General features: G+C 47.2%; 1 protein-coding gene across 1 annotated transcript in view; it reads right to left on the reverse strand.

The window, feature by feature from the left end:
- Positions 1 to 8,320, reverse strand: part of LHX8 (LIM homeobox 8) — a 30,166-nt gene extending 21,846 nt beyond the window's left edge. The window contains exons 1-4 of the mRNA XM_082458216.1: positions 8,231 to 8,320; positions 6,144 to 6,230; positions 5,584 to 5,745; positions 1,621 to 1,742 (exon numbers count right to left, since the gene is read on the reverse strand). Of these exons, the coding sequence (XP_082314342.1) occupies positions 1,621 to 1,742; positions 5,584 to 5,745; positions 6,144 to 6,230; positions 8,231 to 8,311 (452 nt within the window). The 5' untranslated portion in view covers positions 8,312 to 8,320. The remainder of the gene's footprint in view (positions 1 to 1,620; positions 1,743 to 5,583; positions 5,746 to 6,143; positions 6,231 to 8,230) is intronic.
- Between the last annotated feature and the right edge of the window lie 10,203 nt (positions 8,321 to 18,523).

Below are 18,523 nucleotides of genomic sequence, written 5' to 3' on the forward strand. Positions count from 1 at the left end.
TTAAAACATTTTCAATTGATATTATCAAAGAATGAATAGAACAGAAATTGTTCACTCTGGTGTGAAGAAACCTCAGAAACCTCAGTGAAGGAAAACTCAGAAATGTTTCCTTTGGTGAACAAGCTGTTGCAATACCATCCACAAGAGGAGGGGAAATATTACCTAAAACTTTTAGACACATATCTGGACATTAAATGCAAGTTAATCTTAACAAAATGCCAGATGTAAAGATTTCTTTTTTCTCTCAGTCTTAGTGACCAGACACTCTCTGTCATATCTCCTACCACAACTGCAGTCATAACTTGGCATATCCACATTAAACTAGATAAGTATATGTGTCTGTGTCTATTCCTTAACATATCTTTAGAGGTATTGCCAGTTTTTAAGTTAATCTGAAAAACTGAATCATAAGAATAAATTTCAGAATATAATAAAATATGAAGTATAAAAAAAATCCTGAAGAACTAGACTTTCAATAAGTCTCTGAAACCAAACATTTCAAGGGGCTTTAAATTACCCAAAAAAAAAAAAAATTAAGATTAGCATATCCTAAGTGAAAGAGGAGGCAAACTGCTACTATTTTTGAGGAAACAGAGAGTAAACCTGCTGAGAAATATATGTTTTGGGTAGTTATAAAATTCTATGACTTTATAAAATAAAGGACTCTGGATTTCATGAAGTGCTTTAAATTACCTAGCAATTTTATTCAAATCAATCACTAAATTCTCTTAAATCAGTTTTTGAAATTGAGTATAAATAACATAATTAGTATTACAAACTTCACTATGTAGTATTAACTTCCCAATTTCACAATGAACATTCTTCTTCGTTTGGAAATGCAAATAGGGAAAAAATGTGATAATTTTAAAAAGTCATGCTTAAGGATGATTTCAATTTTGAGATAGCTATCCATTAAGAATTAAATTCTATCTTAGAAGAAACTTCACATTTAAACTATTATAAAGAGACCATGTGGAGAAAATGTTACATTTAATATCCTAAGCAAATACAATCTCACAAAACAAAGATCAAAGAACGGACAAAAGAAATAGGATTTTTAGGCAGAATACGTAATTAGACTTGGTGTATTTCCAATACTGGAATGGTCAATTCTTCTGAATAATATGGTTTAATCACAGTTTCCAAACTGCTGGCATTTTATAGGTATATTACTAGGGGTCATTCTATAGTAAACTGGAGAAAGCACAACAAAACCTTGATTTTTTTCCCCCATAATTACTTCATTTTTGTCTTGCTACTCCTCCTGAACAAAGAAAGGGCTTTGCTATAATAAGTCATCTTATATTTCATACTTTATACCTCTGCACAGCAAAGAAAGTTCCCTGTTTTTAATACCAAAAACTTTCATTCGCCAAAGTGGAAATAATTATTTAAAATTAATTTTTGTATACTGAGTTCCTAAAACACATAAGCATGCTAATTTTGTTTTAATATAAATTATACCTCAAAAATATGAAGCATTCTCATTTTGAAATCCATTGTATAAGAAAAAGTGGGCTTCAGTAAATAAAACTGGACAAGAAAGGCTATTTACAAAATTCTCTTTGTGTAATACCTTCTTGGAGTACCTATTTACTAAAAAAAAAAGTTTCGGTGTACCTGAAATAATCAAGTTTGCAGAAAATGTCTTTGTCTTTAATATAACAGCTGGTATGCCTTCCTAAGGAGGTCCTGCAGACACTGCAGGAGAGACACCGAACATGCCAGCACAGGTCATTCACCTGTGAAGAAGAAGGGGTTAGGATGAGAAGCCATTCTAAAACCACACTTAAGAGTATCCTTCATTGGTTTTCTGTATCAGGCAATTTTAAAAGCTGGCCCCTTAATATTTTAACACATACTCTAAATGTTTCTATCTAAGAGGTGTCATTTACACAAATACGCATCTAGATATATTCTCTTTTAGACCTCAAACAGAAAATCACAGTAGCATATTATACACTTTGTGTTTAATTTTTTAAATACACTTCTGAAAAATTCAGGTTTTTTTTTTTTTTTAAATTGAACGTCTATTCAGGTTTTTTTTTGTTTGTTTTTGTTTTGTTTTGTTATCGAATGTCTATGAACACAGGGAAAATTTTAGCCACTTTAAAGTCCTACATACTGGTTTTATATTTTTTTCCTTGACCAAATTCTTCCCACCATGAAACATGGTAGCTAAAGAATTCAAGCCACATCCCTTCTCAATCTACTTTTTAGTTAAAGTGAGAAAGAAAATGGAAAAGAAGCTTTGTAAGAAATACTTACCCGTGTAAAGAAGCCAGGCAATCCATTTTACTTACAAAACAGAAATTCCTAAGGTAGATTTAAATGTTGATATGGCCAAAGCCCTGGCTCCTGTCTAACATTAAATAATCAAAACATAAAGCATTGGTAACCCTACTTTAATGATATGGTTACTAGAGGAAAAAAATAAATCTATTATAAACGGTTCTAAAAAGGTGCCCAACTATTTGCCATTTATACTTCAGGAAGTGAGACATTAAACGCTTTAATTTAGTTTAATAAATCACAGCACTTTATATTCTATATAGGAGCATGAAACATTGTCAAATCAGGGGACAAATCATAAATAGCCTTACCTTAAACTGTTGCTATCATTGTATAAGCGGCACATCTTTAGCCTTCAAAAACGAAGATGTGTATTGAATTGAATTTGCCTGTAATGCAGGCTCCTAAATTTTGCTCTTGTTAAATGGACACAGGAACTAGGCTTATGCTTAATTAAATTTCATTTAAGAGAACGGCAATGATGCAAAAACACCAGTTATACTCTACAAATGGATCTAATGCCTAATATAAGAATTAGGAAATTGGAAAAATGGGAAATTGTGAAATACAGCTTTTGCTACACTATTTCATAATAAAGACTATCTTGTCCAATGATTCTATCATATTAGCGCTACTGTTCAACATATTTTTCTGTGATATGAAATATAAAAGGTCCTTCGAAGCGGAAGAAAGTTTCACTGGCTTCTAATTACAGTTATGTGTCTCTTTCCAAAGCACTAATGAGAGTACCATTTTAGTGAAATTTTAAGTTTTGGTCTTGCTATAAAAGAACTACATGCTCACCATACAAGAAAACAGGGAAAATAGCAATAGGAAACAATAGGAAAAAAATCTGAGGAAATCGAAATAAAAAAAATTAACAATGGTGAATGCTGTCCTATTAATTAGAGATGCATTTTCTTTCTATTTTTTTCCTCAAACGGGCCCAATTAAGTTAAAGTGTAGAAATACAGGTTTCCTTTAGTATTCCACTGTTTAAGGCCTTCTGCATTTTGATGTTATCCAGGCTCTTTTTTTTTTTTTTTTTTTTAAAGCAAGGCTAGATGCAGGCTTCAGGGCAGAGTCATGGCCATTCTCTAGTTCCCTAAAGCCAGATGTAACGCCTGGTTTGCCACCTTTCCTCAAAGTTTACTTAAAAAAAAAATCTCCTTCATCTTCCATTTCTTTTCCAGAGATGAAAGTAAGGTGAACAGAGAAAATTCTGGCGACTATAAACCTTTCCTGATGGCTAGCATTGATCCAATCTCTGTATGTATACATATATAGGACCAAGCCAGAAAAAAAAATCCCTCAAACGACAGGGCACTGAAGTATCAGATGGGGCAACAGATGCATCTAACACCTCTCATTTTTTTTGTTCTAACTCCATTTAACTTGCCTCACAATATGGTGTTTTTCTATATTAAACAGTTATACCCTCAAATATTCTATTAGGTCTAACAATTATTTTTTCACCAGATGACTCAAATTGAATTCAAACTTATCTGGAAGAATAAGCACACAAAATGGGGGGGGGGGAAGTTAAGAACTCAGTTTTTAAACATAAAGTGTCAAACTTTTGTTAGAACTAGTTTCCTATGTAATAAGCAGCAGCTAGTTTTCTTGTACATACACTAATATGTACAAAAAGGGGTGGTCTAAGACTGTACGTAGAAGACTTCATTGAGAGGACTCTGGTCCTACTACAAAGGAAAGCTTTAAAAGACTCTTCAGATAACTTAGATTATTTTATACAATACAAATATAAAACATATAAACATATGTTAACATATAAAAGATGAACACTAGAAATGATTTTATCTATTTCAGAGGATATGTTAAGAGTCACTTTATAATAACTTTTTTCTTTACCCTCTCTGCTGTGTAGTGGATCCATTATAGATCCATCAGAAACATTCTTAAAGATTAAGCTAATTATTGAGAGGGCTCACTGAAAATAAGAAACTAGTTTTGATCCAAAAGATGGTTTTTAAATATCCAAAAAGGCTCAGGTGTGGAAACACTGAAATGGGAATCTTAAGAATACAGACTTAAAGAGAAAGCCAGCTTTAAGAATCAACCACCAATTAAGTAAATTAGTCACTTCTTAAACGTTTTCACCAAAACTCCTTTTGGTGCTTTATCTGGGTTGTATCTACAGGGTATCATTCCAACTCCCCAGATGAAGCAGCTTTGTATGTTGAGGGAGAAATTTAAAGAAACTCACTAATTTGTTTTTTGAATTCATATTCTCCATAATGAATTCTTTTGAAAAACTGTGGTGGGGAGGGGGAGGTGAGGAGAATAGAAAGTGAACTGGTTTGCTACTAAGTCAGTGTAGGAGAGATCATTATTTTAAATAGTGGTTTAAAAAAGCTATTGAAGTTGAAATTCCATGGTATTAGAATTAAGACACAAGGGACTATGATCCTTCATGCAATGACATGGGTAACTAGCCTGCCAGAATTTGTACTCCAAAACTCCCCCACAATATCTTGAGAGAAGTAAAACAAATCAAGACAGACAGTCAACTCTCAAACCACCACTTGAAGCACTTCATCCCAAGCATTTTTCTTTCTTTCTGTTTTGTATAAATTTACATCAATTTCCATTTTTTTTCCACTAAGCACTGGAGATGACATTAAAAAAAAAATCACTGGGTGGCCCTGAAGTATTAAACCTTAATAAGAGGAGGAAGATATTGAAAATGGTTTTCATTTAAATGCTACTATGAACTTTTACTCTAGAAAAGCCTCAGGTTAGTGTAAACAAACATAAGATTGTAAAATATCTATCCAGAAAAGACCCTTTAAGGCACTTGACAGTGGTTCTCACCGAAGGAGACACTGAAAAGGGGAAATCGATCAACATATACAGACCTGGAGTCCTCATAAGCAGGCAGACGTGTGGGTGTTATTGGGGGTGGAGGGACCATAACCCGAGGCTCAGTAAAAATAATCGGGCAGGACCCTGTTTCCAGAATGGGTAAGCGTTTCCCCAGTTCTGTTCCGCTACAAGTAGGTGGCTAACTCCAGCACATCCACCCAGGGTATCGGCACGTCTAGACCAGGATGGGTCACACGTAAGCAGTTTTGCAACAGCGGGTATTCTAAGATTTCTTCTCCCACTCTTTCCCACCGCATGAGTTGCCCCTGACTGGGCCGTAGTGCTGAGAAAGTCTACATTCTCCAGCGAGAACTTGAGTGGAAAAGAGAGGAAAAATAAACTTTTCTCTTCTCCCAGAGCTCCCGGGGAACCCCGCTGCCCCTGGGCCTCGCGGCTGCGCCCTACCTTGAGAAGGTACTTGTCCACGATCTCCAGGCCGCAGCTGTTGCACACACACTTGCCAGGGGGGCAGACGGAGCCCGAGGCCATGGACCGGGGCGAGGACGACGGGGACAGTGGGGCCGAGGAGGAGCACGAGTCCTCGTCCCCCACTCCCTCGGGGCTCACCTGCAGGAAGCCACGAGGCGCGGTCTCAGGCGGTTCTAGACCCCTCCTTCTCTCCCCATCCCACAGACCCACGGGGGCTCCCTCACAGCCTCCCCTCCCTTACCCCAAACCACCCCCAGTTCCTGAGGTCCCGCTTCTCGCCCTCTCCCCCCGGGTCCATGCTCCCACCACGCCCCCGCCGGGGCTGCAGGCCACTGACCTCAATGACCTGGGGCGCCTGGCGGCCCTGCGCAGCCCGCCACACCGGCTCAGCTTCTCCCCCCGCCGCAGCACCCCTCTCCACCCGCTCCCCGAGGGGCCAACTGGGCCCGGGGAGGAGTGCGGGGACAGCAGCCCTTCGTCCTTGGGCTGCCTCCCCATGGCCCGGCTCGCCACCACCCGGGTCCCTACCCACTCACCAGTCCGTCTTCCCCGGCGCCTTTCCGAGTCCTCCCGGCCGCCAGGGCTGCAGTCCGCCCGCACTCCTCCGACATGAGCCCCTGGCACTGAGGAGGTGAGGGCGGGGAAGTGGGGAGGAACAGAGACGAGAAGTTCAGAGCCGGCACGTGCGGCCCAGAGCTTCAGCTTCTCCGCACGCGGGGCGGGCTAATGAAGGCCCACGGCGCTCCGGGCCGCACGTGCAGCCGTCTGGGCGCCTGGGCCCGCGCGCGTCTGGCAAGCCGACGCCGACGCAGCCTCCCTTGCAGGCAGCGGGCGGCGGCGGCGGCGCAGCCTCAGCGCGCGACTAGTTGGCCACCGGAGCACCAACGGCTCGCCCGGCGCGGTGCCGCGCTCTCGGGGCTCCGGGTCCCCGCGCTCACCGTAGCACGTCGGTTCCCCGCCCCCCTGCCGGGGGTAACAAGTTAATAACAATCATCCCGGCACAAAGCAGTTTCTTTCTAGACGTCAATCACAGCGGAGCGGGGATCACCCGGCTAAAGGGGGTGCATGGGGGTGGAGTGAAGTGGGAGAGAAGAAAAGAGGATTTGAGGAGGGGGTGGGGGTAGAAACTTGATTTCTTTAATAGCCTCAATTAAAAGAGCAAGACACATATATATTTTTAAAAGGGGGCTTTTTGAATTGGATAGCCCAAAAGGTGAAGAGGTTTAATAGGATACTTGAAAGCTAATTACAGCTGGATTTAAGAAGCCTGGTGTTTGTTCCGATGACAATTTGAATGAAAATGCTTCAGATTAAACCGAGCCAGCAGCTCTTTCGTAAACTTAACAGCAATTAGAGCTGCGAGTGATTTATACTCGTTTCTTTAAGGTGTAAATTGCCACTTATTGCTCGGTAAGTCAACATTTGAGCGACTAAAGGATTATTTTTAGCTAGCGCAAAAAAGCGGGTCGAATAATGGAAAATATCCAGCTGAATTTAATTTGTGTCATTAAAAAAAAAAAAAAAACTCACCCAACCTCGGTCAAAATGTTTTAAAGCAACAACGCGCATTACTCAAGTGTTTCCAAGCCTTTGTAGGAGTTTTGTTCTTAAACGAAAACGCAGCAGCTCTGGGCTTTTTCTGCCTTCGTTTACGGAAACTCTAGCTTGGGGGACGAGGGGGGGTCCCGGAACTCGAACGGCCCACAGTTCTGCATTTCTGTCTCTTCGCCTCCCTCTTTCCGTCACTCTGGTAGCACCAGAAGAGATACTGTCCGGGCCCCCCAGTCCCCTGGGCTCTCCGCCGGGACCCTCGGGTGCGCTCCCTACTCGGGACCCAGCGCCGCAGACACAAAGAGTTTAGGCAGAAGAGCCCCGCGTTCGCCGAGTGTTCCCCGCCAGCGTCGGCGCGAAGACAAAGTCAGCGGTGCCCAGTGCGGGTCCGGCGGAGGCGCTCAAACAGGCTGCAGATGATTTTCAAACCTAAAACGCGAGATACCCCGCGGCTCCTGCCTCCAAAGTGAGGTGAGAGTTTGTCAGTTTCCCCCCATCTACTCGAAGAATGGTGTGACTCGAGAGCCCTGGGGTTTGCTTCTTTCGGTTTTTTAAAGTAAAATGGCCTTCCTAGCCCGCCCTAGGATCCCAGAGGCCTTCCTGGAGCCACGTCTGCTTCTATTTCGCTGTGGGGCCGCGGCAGCGCGGACCGCCCTACGGCCGGAGGAGCTCCTTAGGGCCGGCAAGCGTCCGCCTGCGGCTGGGAGCGGGAAGCCGCGCGTCTGTTCCTTCCCACCCCACAGCCGCCTGGACCTCCAGACTCACTCTCCCGACCGCCCTTTCACCACTGCAAACACAACAAAAGCACGACTCACATGTACCCGAGAGCGCCTTAGGCTTGAGGTTTCGTCTCCCAAATTACCGTCTCCATGGCCTCAGGTTAAGTGAGCTTGTGGGGAGGGGAGGCAATGATTACTGACTAACGCTACTACGTAAGAAAAAAAAAAAAAACTGCCAGGTTTGAAGATGAGGCCGTTACAGGTAATTTCTGAACCTCATTTAGGAGCGCAAACAGCTCGCGTTTCAAGGAAACTGCGATTCAGCTGGTCTGGCCAGGCGTCGGGTCGCTCACCTTCTCGGGAGGAACTGCCAGCTCCGGCACGTCCTTTTCTTCTAGTTTACACACAAACATCTGCTCGCTTTTCCAATACATGGCACTGCTAGGGCTGCTTATCACATACCAACTCCAGAGGGTCAGAGGCTGTCCGTGTCTGCCGATCTGGCCCGCCTCCCCAGCCCCAGCGCACTAATAAAAGCTGACACCGAGAAGAGAAAGAATGCTACAAGTCTTCGTCCAAAGAGGCCGCTGTGACCGTAACCACTCTGATGGACTGCTCTTAAGATTGTTTCCCAACTTCATTGAGGTCTGTCCCTCTAGGAAAAGGAAAAAAAAGAGTTTTGTTTTTCCAGAGGGTGGAACCTTACATGAAGGGAGGGAAGAGGGTGTGGGGGGAAAAGTCTTTTCCTGGAGGAATAGACTCACCTCATTAAGAAAAACCCGCCTTCTCTACAAGTCAAGATCTTTATCAGGACAAGCCAACTTACTCCAGATTTAGTATTAAAGAAGAAGAAGAAAAAAACAAAACAAAACATTGGGAATGGCCTGTTAACTTTTGACTTAAAAAAAAAAAATCTCCTCTCCGCATTTGCCGTGGCTTTTTGATTCTCACTCCCCAACCAAAACCTAAACAAAGATTCAGGTTACATCTCTTTCTGCAGCAAGCTGAAGGGGAAGCGGAGGTCTGGGTGACTTGAATGTTTCAGTCATTCTCCTGAAACGAGCAGCTCCCCTGTCTAGCTGAGGACAGCGACGGCTCCCTGGAAACCTGGGGGCTGACTTATCTAGAGGTTCGCACTTCCTTTGCGAAAAGTTTTCTCATTAAGATAAAGAAGGAACATCTGAGCAGCACAAAAGCTTATGATTTGCGACTAGATTTGAAATCAAGGCTACAAGAAAGACAAAAAGTATGTTGCTAATAGTATTGCTCTTTCATCTCATCCTACGCAAAATTTAAGCCATAGAAGCGGCCAGCTCCTGCCTCAAATTTTGGCGGCGGGTTTGTTGGGGGGGAAGGGGGGTGAGAGGGGGGTCTCAGAATACCGTAATTTTGATTAGGATTGGAGGGTGTGTTTGTTTAAATAACTTATTTATGGTACAAATTTTACTTCATTATGTAGTGTACAAAGAGGAATTTGGTAAGGCTAACAATTTTTATTTCCAATTTTCCCTTTTTAAGGAAACAAAGCAAGCTTCTGAAACAGTAATATAAGAATATTTAGAAGTCTCTGTTTCTTAATGGCCTTTAACAAAATCATATGATGTTGCTTCGATAAGATATATATGTTTATAATATTATCTCCTTGCCTTATTGTCTAGAAGAGGAAGATCGAAGTGCTCCCGCCCAGACCCGTCAGCAGCAGGCTAGAGGAAGGGCAGTGGGCAAAGACAGGTAGACTTTCCTGTGATGACGTGAGCCCATGTAACAGCCTGGGACCAAGCAACGACTGCAAATTTAGTTTTTCCTCCATTACATTTTTCTCCCATAAACACGAGGGTCTCTAGAGCATTTTCCTAACGCCATTGTTTTCTTTACGCACAGCTGCGCCCACGTTAATATTAGCTATCCCCCTGCAGGTCCTCTCTGGGAGCTCTCGCTTAAATTTACGCAGTGGGGGGAGGGGGACGCTATGATTAATCTGTGACCTCTCACAGAATTGAAGGCTTGGGGTGGACCGACTTCTCGAAATGCTAACCTGTGCTTGGAGAACAGAAAGACTTGTGTTTCTCATCAAGTGCAAATATTAGTATTTTTGGAAAAATCCACATAATGCATTTTCCATTAAATAGCATCGGTCTCGAGATGGCTCTTCTGAATGGAAAGAGTCGTGTAGAATGTTGACTACCAGGCCGTGTATAGAGCAGGAATGAAAGTGGAATTAAAAATAAAGACCCAATTCGGAGATTTAGTTACAGTTTCTATTCGTGAGGGTCTGCAAAATGAATCTGGGGTACTGCTTGGCTGCTATCCGGGAGAAAAAGCCGCGCGGGTCATTTGGAGATCCGGGGAGAGCTGGAGTTGTTTTTGGAAGTAGGGCGGGGGCGCGGGCGTTTATGCGGTCTTTCCACATACACACACCCCCACCCCCCCGCCTAATCAGGCGGCTCTCAATCAGGTTTTCAAAATACTAATCTTGATCTAAGAGCTCCTATCGCTGCATAAGTGGAGGAAATGATTCATTTTTAGAGGCTTCTGGGCTTGGGGAAGAAGAATGGTAGTCAGACATAAGAAGACCTAAAAGACTGGTCTGGCGGCCGCTTTACTCCTGGCGCCCGGCACGACGCGGACTTTTCCCGCGGGGTAATTGCGCGCACCCAGCCTTGCTCAGTAGGCCTGCGGGTGGTGAGTTTCTGAGTCCCAGGCGGTGTAGGCCTTTGGCTGGAGGTCGTGTGTGGAGGCGGGAGGAGGAGGAGGACGCGCAGGTGTTTGCTATGAATGTCAGGGCTGCGCTTCCCTCTCGTCCTCGACCCAACCACCCTATGACCCCTTGCCGAGGGCAAGCATACCGAGGGGTCATTCCTGCACAGTGGCCCCAACTCCTCGGAGCTCGCGTCACACCTCTTACCCAGGCTCCTCCTCGGCTCCGGAAAAGGAAGCGTTCGCCTGATGCTTTGCAGAGTACCTCTTCCTACGTTAGGTGCTTGTGCTACAAGTCAGGACTCTTTTTGTCTTCGTAATGAGGGTTTTTAGCTCGAACTCCAACTGAGACCAATTTTGGTCGAACAAGGACAGACCAAAAAAACATCATCATGTGTGTCTGCAGGTGGGTGAGGATTCGCCGCGTTGGGGCGGTTCCTACCTACTAACCTGAAATTTCTGGAATGCCACCTCTCCTTAAATGAAAATCTGAGACCTCAAGCCCACCCAGGGGGCAACCAACACCCCTGGAGGGCAGGGCTGTTTGCAAGGGTGGGAGAAAGAAAGCCAGAGAGACTTGGGAGTGCATCCTGTCCCGGGCTTTGCGGTGCCCAGCTAGTTGGGAGGCGCAGGGTGTCTCCCTAAAGCCCGAGGGGGTCAGGGAAGGGGTCTGGGTAGAGTCAGGCCTTGACTGGAGGTCCAGGGCTGGAGAGCTGGAACACCAACCCGCTCTGACCCCCGCAGCTTCCACTCACGGCGAAGAGCTGCCTAATTGGGCTACGAGCAGCTGCGAAATTTGTAATCGCCTAATAAGCCTTCCACCTCGGTAATTCTTATCCAAAGGCATAAAACTGATATTTTCACACTCGGCTTGCACCACAGGAGCCGTTTATAAACATCCTTCATCAGTGGGATGAAATTAAGCCTGCATTGACAAGAGGTCTCTGGAACTCGATATTTAAAAGCAATAGATCCGAATTAGCAAATTATTACTTTAAGTAGGGAAAGTCCCCACAAACTTGACTATTTAACCCATTGCCTTTGAGCTCCTCGCGGTGAGTAACCACATGTTTGACGGAACTTAACCTGGAGTTTCCGCGGTACTCAAGCAATCTTCGGGATCTCGCTTCCTGAATCCGCGCCCGCCCCGGCTCCCAGCCCTCCCACCAGCCTTTGAGGACGCGCTCGAGTCAGACCTGTGTAGACTTGGGAGAGACACTACTGGGGCCCGGACGAAAACGCTGTCAAACGAGACGTGTCCAGGACTCCTTGGCCTGTAGGCGCAAAAGCAGCGCCAGCGCTTGGGGCCCTGCACTTTCCCGAGCCGGCGGCTCTCTCTGACCGCACCCCTACCCTCAGGTACCCGCGCCGGGGGTCGGCCAGAGGACTGTCGGAGCGTGGAGGTGGGGAAGACCTCTGCGCCGGTAAGAAGACACAGCTTGTGGGTGATTCTTTTAGTGACCTCTTTACCGGTAAGCGGGAAAGCTCTCAGCCAAGAGCGCTCTGAAACTGCGGAGGTCACACTTGGTTCAGGGTATCCTTTGATTTTTGCCCACCTCGTCTAACCATTATTAATATTGATCTGGAAAGGGGCGGAAAGAAATAGTTTCCAGAGGTTTGTCCCCCCCCCACACACACACACACAAATTTGCCCAGCTCAGAAGCCCCCTTAGAGATCGCGGAGTGGGAAATACGCTCACCTTGGGACTTACCGGTCCCAGGCTCCTTTTTCAGACCTCGTCACCCAGTTTCCGAGGAAAAGGGAAGGGCACGTTTATTCATGCCAGCGGAGGTCGCCCAAGGGTGGCGAGGGCCTCCGTCTGGGACCCACCAGTCTCTCCCCCACTGCGGGCCGAGGCTGGAGGGGCTTCCCGGCGAGGCTAGCGTGCTCGGCGCGGGACAGCTGGAGTGCACGGTGCTCAGACCCAGCCTCCGCTCTCCGGCCCCGCCGGGAATCTGTTCCGCTATATGCTGTCGGATGCGCCCGCTGGGGCCGGTTGTCACCAGCAGTTCTAGAAACCCAACAACCAAAAACCAAGTCCTGCTTCCAAGAGGGTTGTACGTGTAGATTCGGTGTTCCTTTTCAGGCGGTGCGCTCGACCCCCTCCTCCCCCTTTCCCTCCTGAGCTCAAGTAAACTCGCCAGGTCCGCAGCGGCAGGAGAGAGCGGAAGTGTTTCTCGCCTGATAGGACGGATGGTAAGAGAGAGGGAATTAGAAGCCATATACAGCCCGAAATTAGGCAGGGCGCAGTCTGGGACGCTCCCGGGCTAAATGCTACTGCGCAAAGCGCAGAAGTCCACTACACTCTTTACTCGTTATGACATTTCCAAGCCGACAATCTCGCCTTAAGCACGCTTGTGGTTTGGAGCTGCTGATTTTATATGCATTTTATCGTTCAGAATGAGCAACAGGGCAGGACCAGCGGAAACCCGATTCTAACCTATTTCTACAGACCTCTGCCCACGCAACTCCGTAAGTGCCAAACTACGAGTTGGAGAGAAACAACAACAACAACTCACTAACTCCCTTCTCCCCGGCGTTTTCCTACACATCCTAGGCCACCAAGCTGATCTAGCCTGGAGCTCACTAATCTAGAAAGAGGACGGAAACCAATCCCCGCAGGCTTCCCGTCCTCCTCTCCCCGCCCCCGCCTCGTTTCCCAGGGATCCCTGAGAGTTAACTAAAACCCAGCAAGGGAGGCAGGAGAGCCAAACTTGATCCGAGTGCAAAAACGTGGGCGCCTGACGGTGTTTTTTGGGTGGAGTGGGGAGGGGTAGTGGTGGCAGGGAGCTGTGTGAGCCTACCATTCGCAGGCGTCGATCCGGTTTTGATAAGAGAACTTGCAGCTCCGGTGGTTAGCCAGTGTGAGTGCACCCATGCAAGCCCACGCAGTTCTACCCGCAACCTCAGTGTCTCCCCCGGCAACACTTCCATGTCCCATTGTTGCTTATCAGATGTATCTTGTAAAGTGATAATTTTTTAAAAGCCTGAGGAATAATCTTGAGCCATAATTTTTCAACTTAAATAACTTTTTTATATGGATTTCTGCCACGGGAGATTGGTTCTTGCAATTGTGGCAGTGTTTTCTTCCTCTCCTCCCCTTCTCCCTTGCTCCTTCCCTGCCTGCCTGCCTGCCTGCCTGCCTGCCTGCCTTCATGGGAGATCGGGGTTTAAAAAAATAATAAAAAATAAAAAAAACAAATAAAAATAAAAAAATAAAACACCATTGTAAAGCAATTATACTCCAATAAAGATGTTAAAAAAATAAAAATAAAAATAAAAAAAAATAAAAAGAGCTAGGCAATGTGTTATACTAAGAGCACGGTTTTTGAAGTTAGTCAAACCTGTACTGGATTTTCGAGTAATCTAACAACTTAACAACTTGGTTTTCTCATCAGTAAAATGGGGATGACAGCACTAATGATGTTGAATGTGTGCACCGACAGACACAGTAGATTCTCAATGAATGCAATCTTCTTCCTCTCCTCCGCGTCTTCCTTCGCCACCCTACAGATGTCCAGAAGCAGAGGCGTCACCAAAGGCTTCATTCCCCAGGTGAAGGGGACAGGCCATGCTCCTCAGCACCGACCTTGATTCCAGCTGACCATTCCGAGTAGTTCACCTGATCTGGTCGCCAGTGCCGGAGGAGCCTCTCAGTGCTGCAGGGCCTCTGGAGAAGAACGCACAGCCGCGAGCCACCTCTAACCGTGGCATCTCGGCCCAAGGACGCACCCGAACAACTTTTCCTCCCCTGCTTTATTTGGGGGTTAATCTGGCGCATTTAAATGCTTGGCACCCTGCCTTCTGTCAGTTTGTGCAAACTTCTGAATATTGTGAAAGTGGCAGTACTCATCGCTGTTGCTCTTTGTCAAACGCCCCACTGGCGCCGAGGAGCATAATCGTACTTCAGTAACTTGCCTAAGGCCATTATACCAGGCTGAGTCGGAATTCGAACCCAGACGCCGTATGCTAAGGCCTGACTTTCCTTCTTTTTTGAAAGCCCGCGTCTTAACCATTCCGCTATGTTGTCCTCTTTGGGGTGAGTTCGGAAAAGGACAATTTCATTCAGTGGATTCATCTACCCCAACTGCAGATGGTTTTTTACGTAGTCCAGTTGACCTGGGTTGCGGCTCCAGTGCAGGTGGTCCACCTGCCAGCCGCTTGCCCCCGCCCGCTTCCGGCTGAGTTGCAGTTAGCGGGCATCCGGCGGGAAAGAGCTCCCTAGCCCCCACCTTTACTCTGCGGTGCCGAGGTTTAAAAGCACAGAATGGTTTGGAGTGTCTAATAAGCCAACTGCAAAGGGGAAAAAGGAGTCGAGCTTTTAAATCGGTGGTAAAATCTTTCTCCTTTTCTTTGCAAATTACAGAATCCGATGACTAATCATCAGCCAGTGGATCAAAACCCGGATTGAACAAGTGACCACAGCTCTCCGTACCTCCTGCGGTGCAAAGGCCGGCGCCCACTTCCGGAACTTTCCTTTGGACTTCCACTAAAGTGGAGTCTGCAGAAGCCTCGGTGCCCAGCTCCGGCTCTGCAAAGGTCATCTCGCCGCACCCTCTATCACTACTCCGGAGAAGTCCTTAGAAATAGATTTCCCCGAAACAAACAGGTGAATAAAGTCGACCCCAACAGATCTTACGCAGCTCCAGGCTTCAGGCACTCCAGAGGCAGGAACCATGTGCTGTTCTGACTCTCTGGAACCTAGTTCAGTGTCTGGCACCAGGGAATAAAGGATGGCTTTTTGAATGGGAAAAAACTATGTGCTGGTAGTACAGAGGGTCTCATGCCTTTCTCTGTATTGGTAGTTCTAGCTTCCTATTTCTTTACATTGGCACCTTCTTGCCCAGGACCCAAAATCTTTTAATCCCTTAAATCGAAGCGAGGAAGTACACAGATATTCTGAAAATTTAAATTGAGGGAATTGCCGGGCTCCACTTTTCTTCTAGGAAGAGGGTCTTATAATGGTTCATTTTGCACCTTAACTGTCCTTCAGACTTCAGTGTTTGCAATTGGAAGCCTACTCTGGGTGCCTCAGAGACCATCCAGGTCTGAGCCTCAGTTATAGAGGAGGATGCTAACGGGATTAGGAGTTGGAACATATTGGACCCCAGAAGCCCGGGTAAGCCTCCATGGACTCACTCTGACTGCACACATGGAAATGCTGTGTGTGTTGGCCTGACATAAGTTCACATAAGTTTTGGCTTGCCCCAGGGCAAAAAGGGAGCCTGCGGTGGACAGTCAGGATGGGAGCTGAGGTCACTGAGAGCCAGATGCTGATGCTGTCAGGCTTCCCTGGCTTGGAAAGGAGATGCACCCCTGTTTACAGTCTGCAAAATTACAGAAGAAGGTGGAGGAGAGGTGCGGGCAATGGATAGTCTTAAACTAGGTAGATCCCCCTCTCTGCGCCACCCAACCCGTCTCAAGCAAGGACCACTCCAGAGCACGAACAGTAGCCATGGGACTCTGCAACTCGGGTCCCAAAGTCCTGGAAAAGGGCTGGAAAAGTTCTCTTGGCCTGGGATGACTGCACCAGCCCCGTGGTGTTGAATTTACTGCGACACCAAGAGGAAGGCACTAGGGCTTTATCTTGAAGACTGGGGTCTCTTGGTAGACGCATCAAGGAGGTTTGCAAACTCAGCCACAGCCGCTGCAGGCAAAGAAACGTGGGGGGAAAAATCCCTTTAAAAGAGTGTACTCCCTTCTCATTTCCTTCAAATAGCCGCCCCTTCCTCTGGAGGGACTCAGAGCAGCGTTTTATTAAAAGGGCACCTACATGTTGCACTACCTTTCAGGAATAACGCCTTGACCTGCTCAGCACTTAGTTTGCCTTTATTATTGCTTTTGAGTTTCAAAGTCACCCAAAACAATAAGCAGCCGTTTCTGGTGAAGGTTTAAATAAATACAATGCCTTTTCAAGGTTTCTTCCTCCTCCTTTCAAAATACTTGTGCCCTAATAATTAATTTTAGGGATATTATGGGAGAAACCTCTCGCATTATAAAACATACATGGACTGATCTGGAAGTCTGTCTTTTAAAGGTCAGGGTGCAAAAAAATTAGGCAGTTAATAAACTAAGCCACAATTCCTGTTTCTTTACACGGTCCCCCATCCCCAGCCAGGCCGAGATATCTTTTTTCCTAAAAAGGCTTTGTATTTTTAGAGACGAATATGTGCATGTATGTAGATACTCTTCTATAATAAGAAATACCATTTACTGTTTAGCTTCACCTAGATTTCACATATGTTGTCACGTATATTCCTCACAATCATCAAGGAGGTAGATGTTATTATGCCCAGTTCACAGGCGGCGAGCCTAAAGCTCAGAGAGGAGACTCAAGTTCTCAAGGCAAATTAGCAAGAGTCGGGATGCAAACCGATTCCAAGGTCTTAACCATTGTACTATATATAAAGGATATTTGGTGAGCCTGGCAGAGTATGAAGCCAAGTGCCCCCTTCTGGCTGGTTGGAAGTGTGGCTCCTCCCTTGCTTCTGGAGTCCCAGAAGCCTGAATTCTCTTAGGAGCTGGCGGGGCGAGAGGGGGACGGCAAGGCTTGAGGAGCCCGACTGCCGCCGCTGTCAGTTACTTAGGGCTCAGAAGCGTGCGTGGAGCCCGAGGGGGGAGGGGAGGAAGGGCTAGAGGGGCGGGAAGCTGCCGGGGGAGGGGAAGGAGGTAGCTCTCACGCTGGGCGAACACTTTCTCATTGCCAGGTCGTAAATATTGTTGCATTTCCTTGGTAACCCCCAAGCCCAAGGCGCAGGCCTGCAGGCAGCCTCCCGAGGGGGCTGAGGCCCTTCCCCGCCGGCACCGGCCTGGGCCGGCTCGGCCGGCGCCTGCCTTCGGAGGCGACCTCCCCAGAACGGCCCTGGAGCCCCTCAGGTCCTCGCGGCGTTCGGGCCGTGGTCCCCAGCCCCTTGGCCTTGGTCAGAGGCGGGCGGCGGCCCCGGGGCAGGCCGGGAACGTCCCGGCCGCGCGGTGCACCCCGGGAGGCTCCGAGGCGGCGCAAGCAGGGAGGGCGACGAGGGCGAGTGCCCCAGCGACGTGCCCCGGTCCCAAAGCAGGCGGGGACCCTGCGTGAACCCCCACATCACTAATCCAAGCTCCGGGAGAATGCGGGAGGAGGGTGGCCCCGGCTCCGAGCGCCCGAATGCCCACCCCAGGCCAGGTTCTGAAGTCAGGCTGGTCGCCCTGGTGGGTTTGACCACCGCCTTCCTCGCGCCCTTTTCCGTGGGCGACCATAGGGCGGAAGCTTTGGTTTCAAATGCGAAACATTCGTCTCCTGGAATCAGATCTGGATTCCAGAGGATGTTAAGACTTTTCTTTCCCGAAAAAGTCAGCGCCTGGAGGAGACCCAAGGCCCAAGGCCTTCTGCCCCTCAGCTGTATCTGCCCGTAAATAGGTAGGTAATTCTTATTCAACCCTTCCAACCCACAGAGGGCATATCTTAGCATCTCACAGAAAGCTGTTACAGAGGAGGAAAAACCTAGAATCCAAGCCTGCAACAAACCAGGCCGTGGGGCGAGGCCCGACTAGGTCAGAACAACGTGTGCCTGAACTGATCAGTAAAGTGGACAGGCTCGAAATGTCCGAGTTGGGAATGCAGGCTGGGTCGGGAATGCAGGCTGTCTCGGGACTGACGACCAGAGTCGCGTCGTGGACTGGTTTTCCTCCAGGCATGGCGTCTACGCAGGCAGGCGAAGGCCCTGGTGATCTAGGCCCTAGGACTTTGAACCTGACCTGCGTTTGGGAGGGGCAGGTTCTGGCCTCAGGGAGGGCGTTTCTAGGGATTCGAGTTTCTTCTCCTTGGTCTTAGTTTCTGTGCCAGCCATTGACGCTTGGCCCTTGGTACTTTTAATACTGCTGTGCCATGCTTGGGCAAATACTTGTAACTGAGCAGGCACTTGTGTATAGCTCTGATAAAAGGTGTTTGTGTGTGTGTGTGTGTGTGTGT

This window comes from Balaenoptera physalus, assembly GCF_965194825.1.
Source record: "Balaenoptera physalus genome assembly, chromosome: 1".
Taxonomy (NCBI): domain Eukaryota; kingdom Metazoa; phylum Chordata; class Mammalia; order Artiodactyla; family Balaenopteridae; genus Balaenoptera; species Balaenoptera physalus.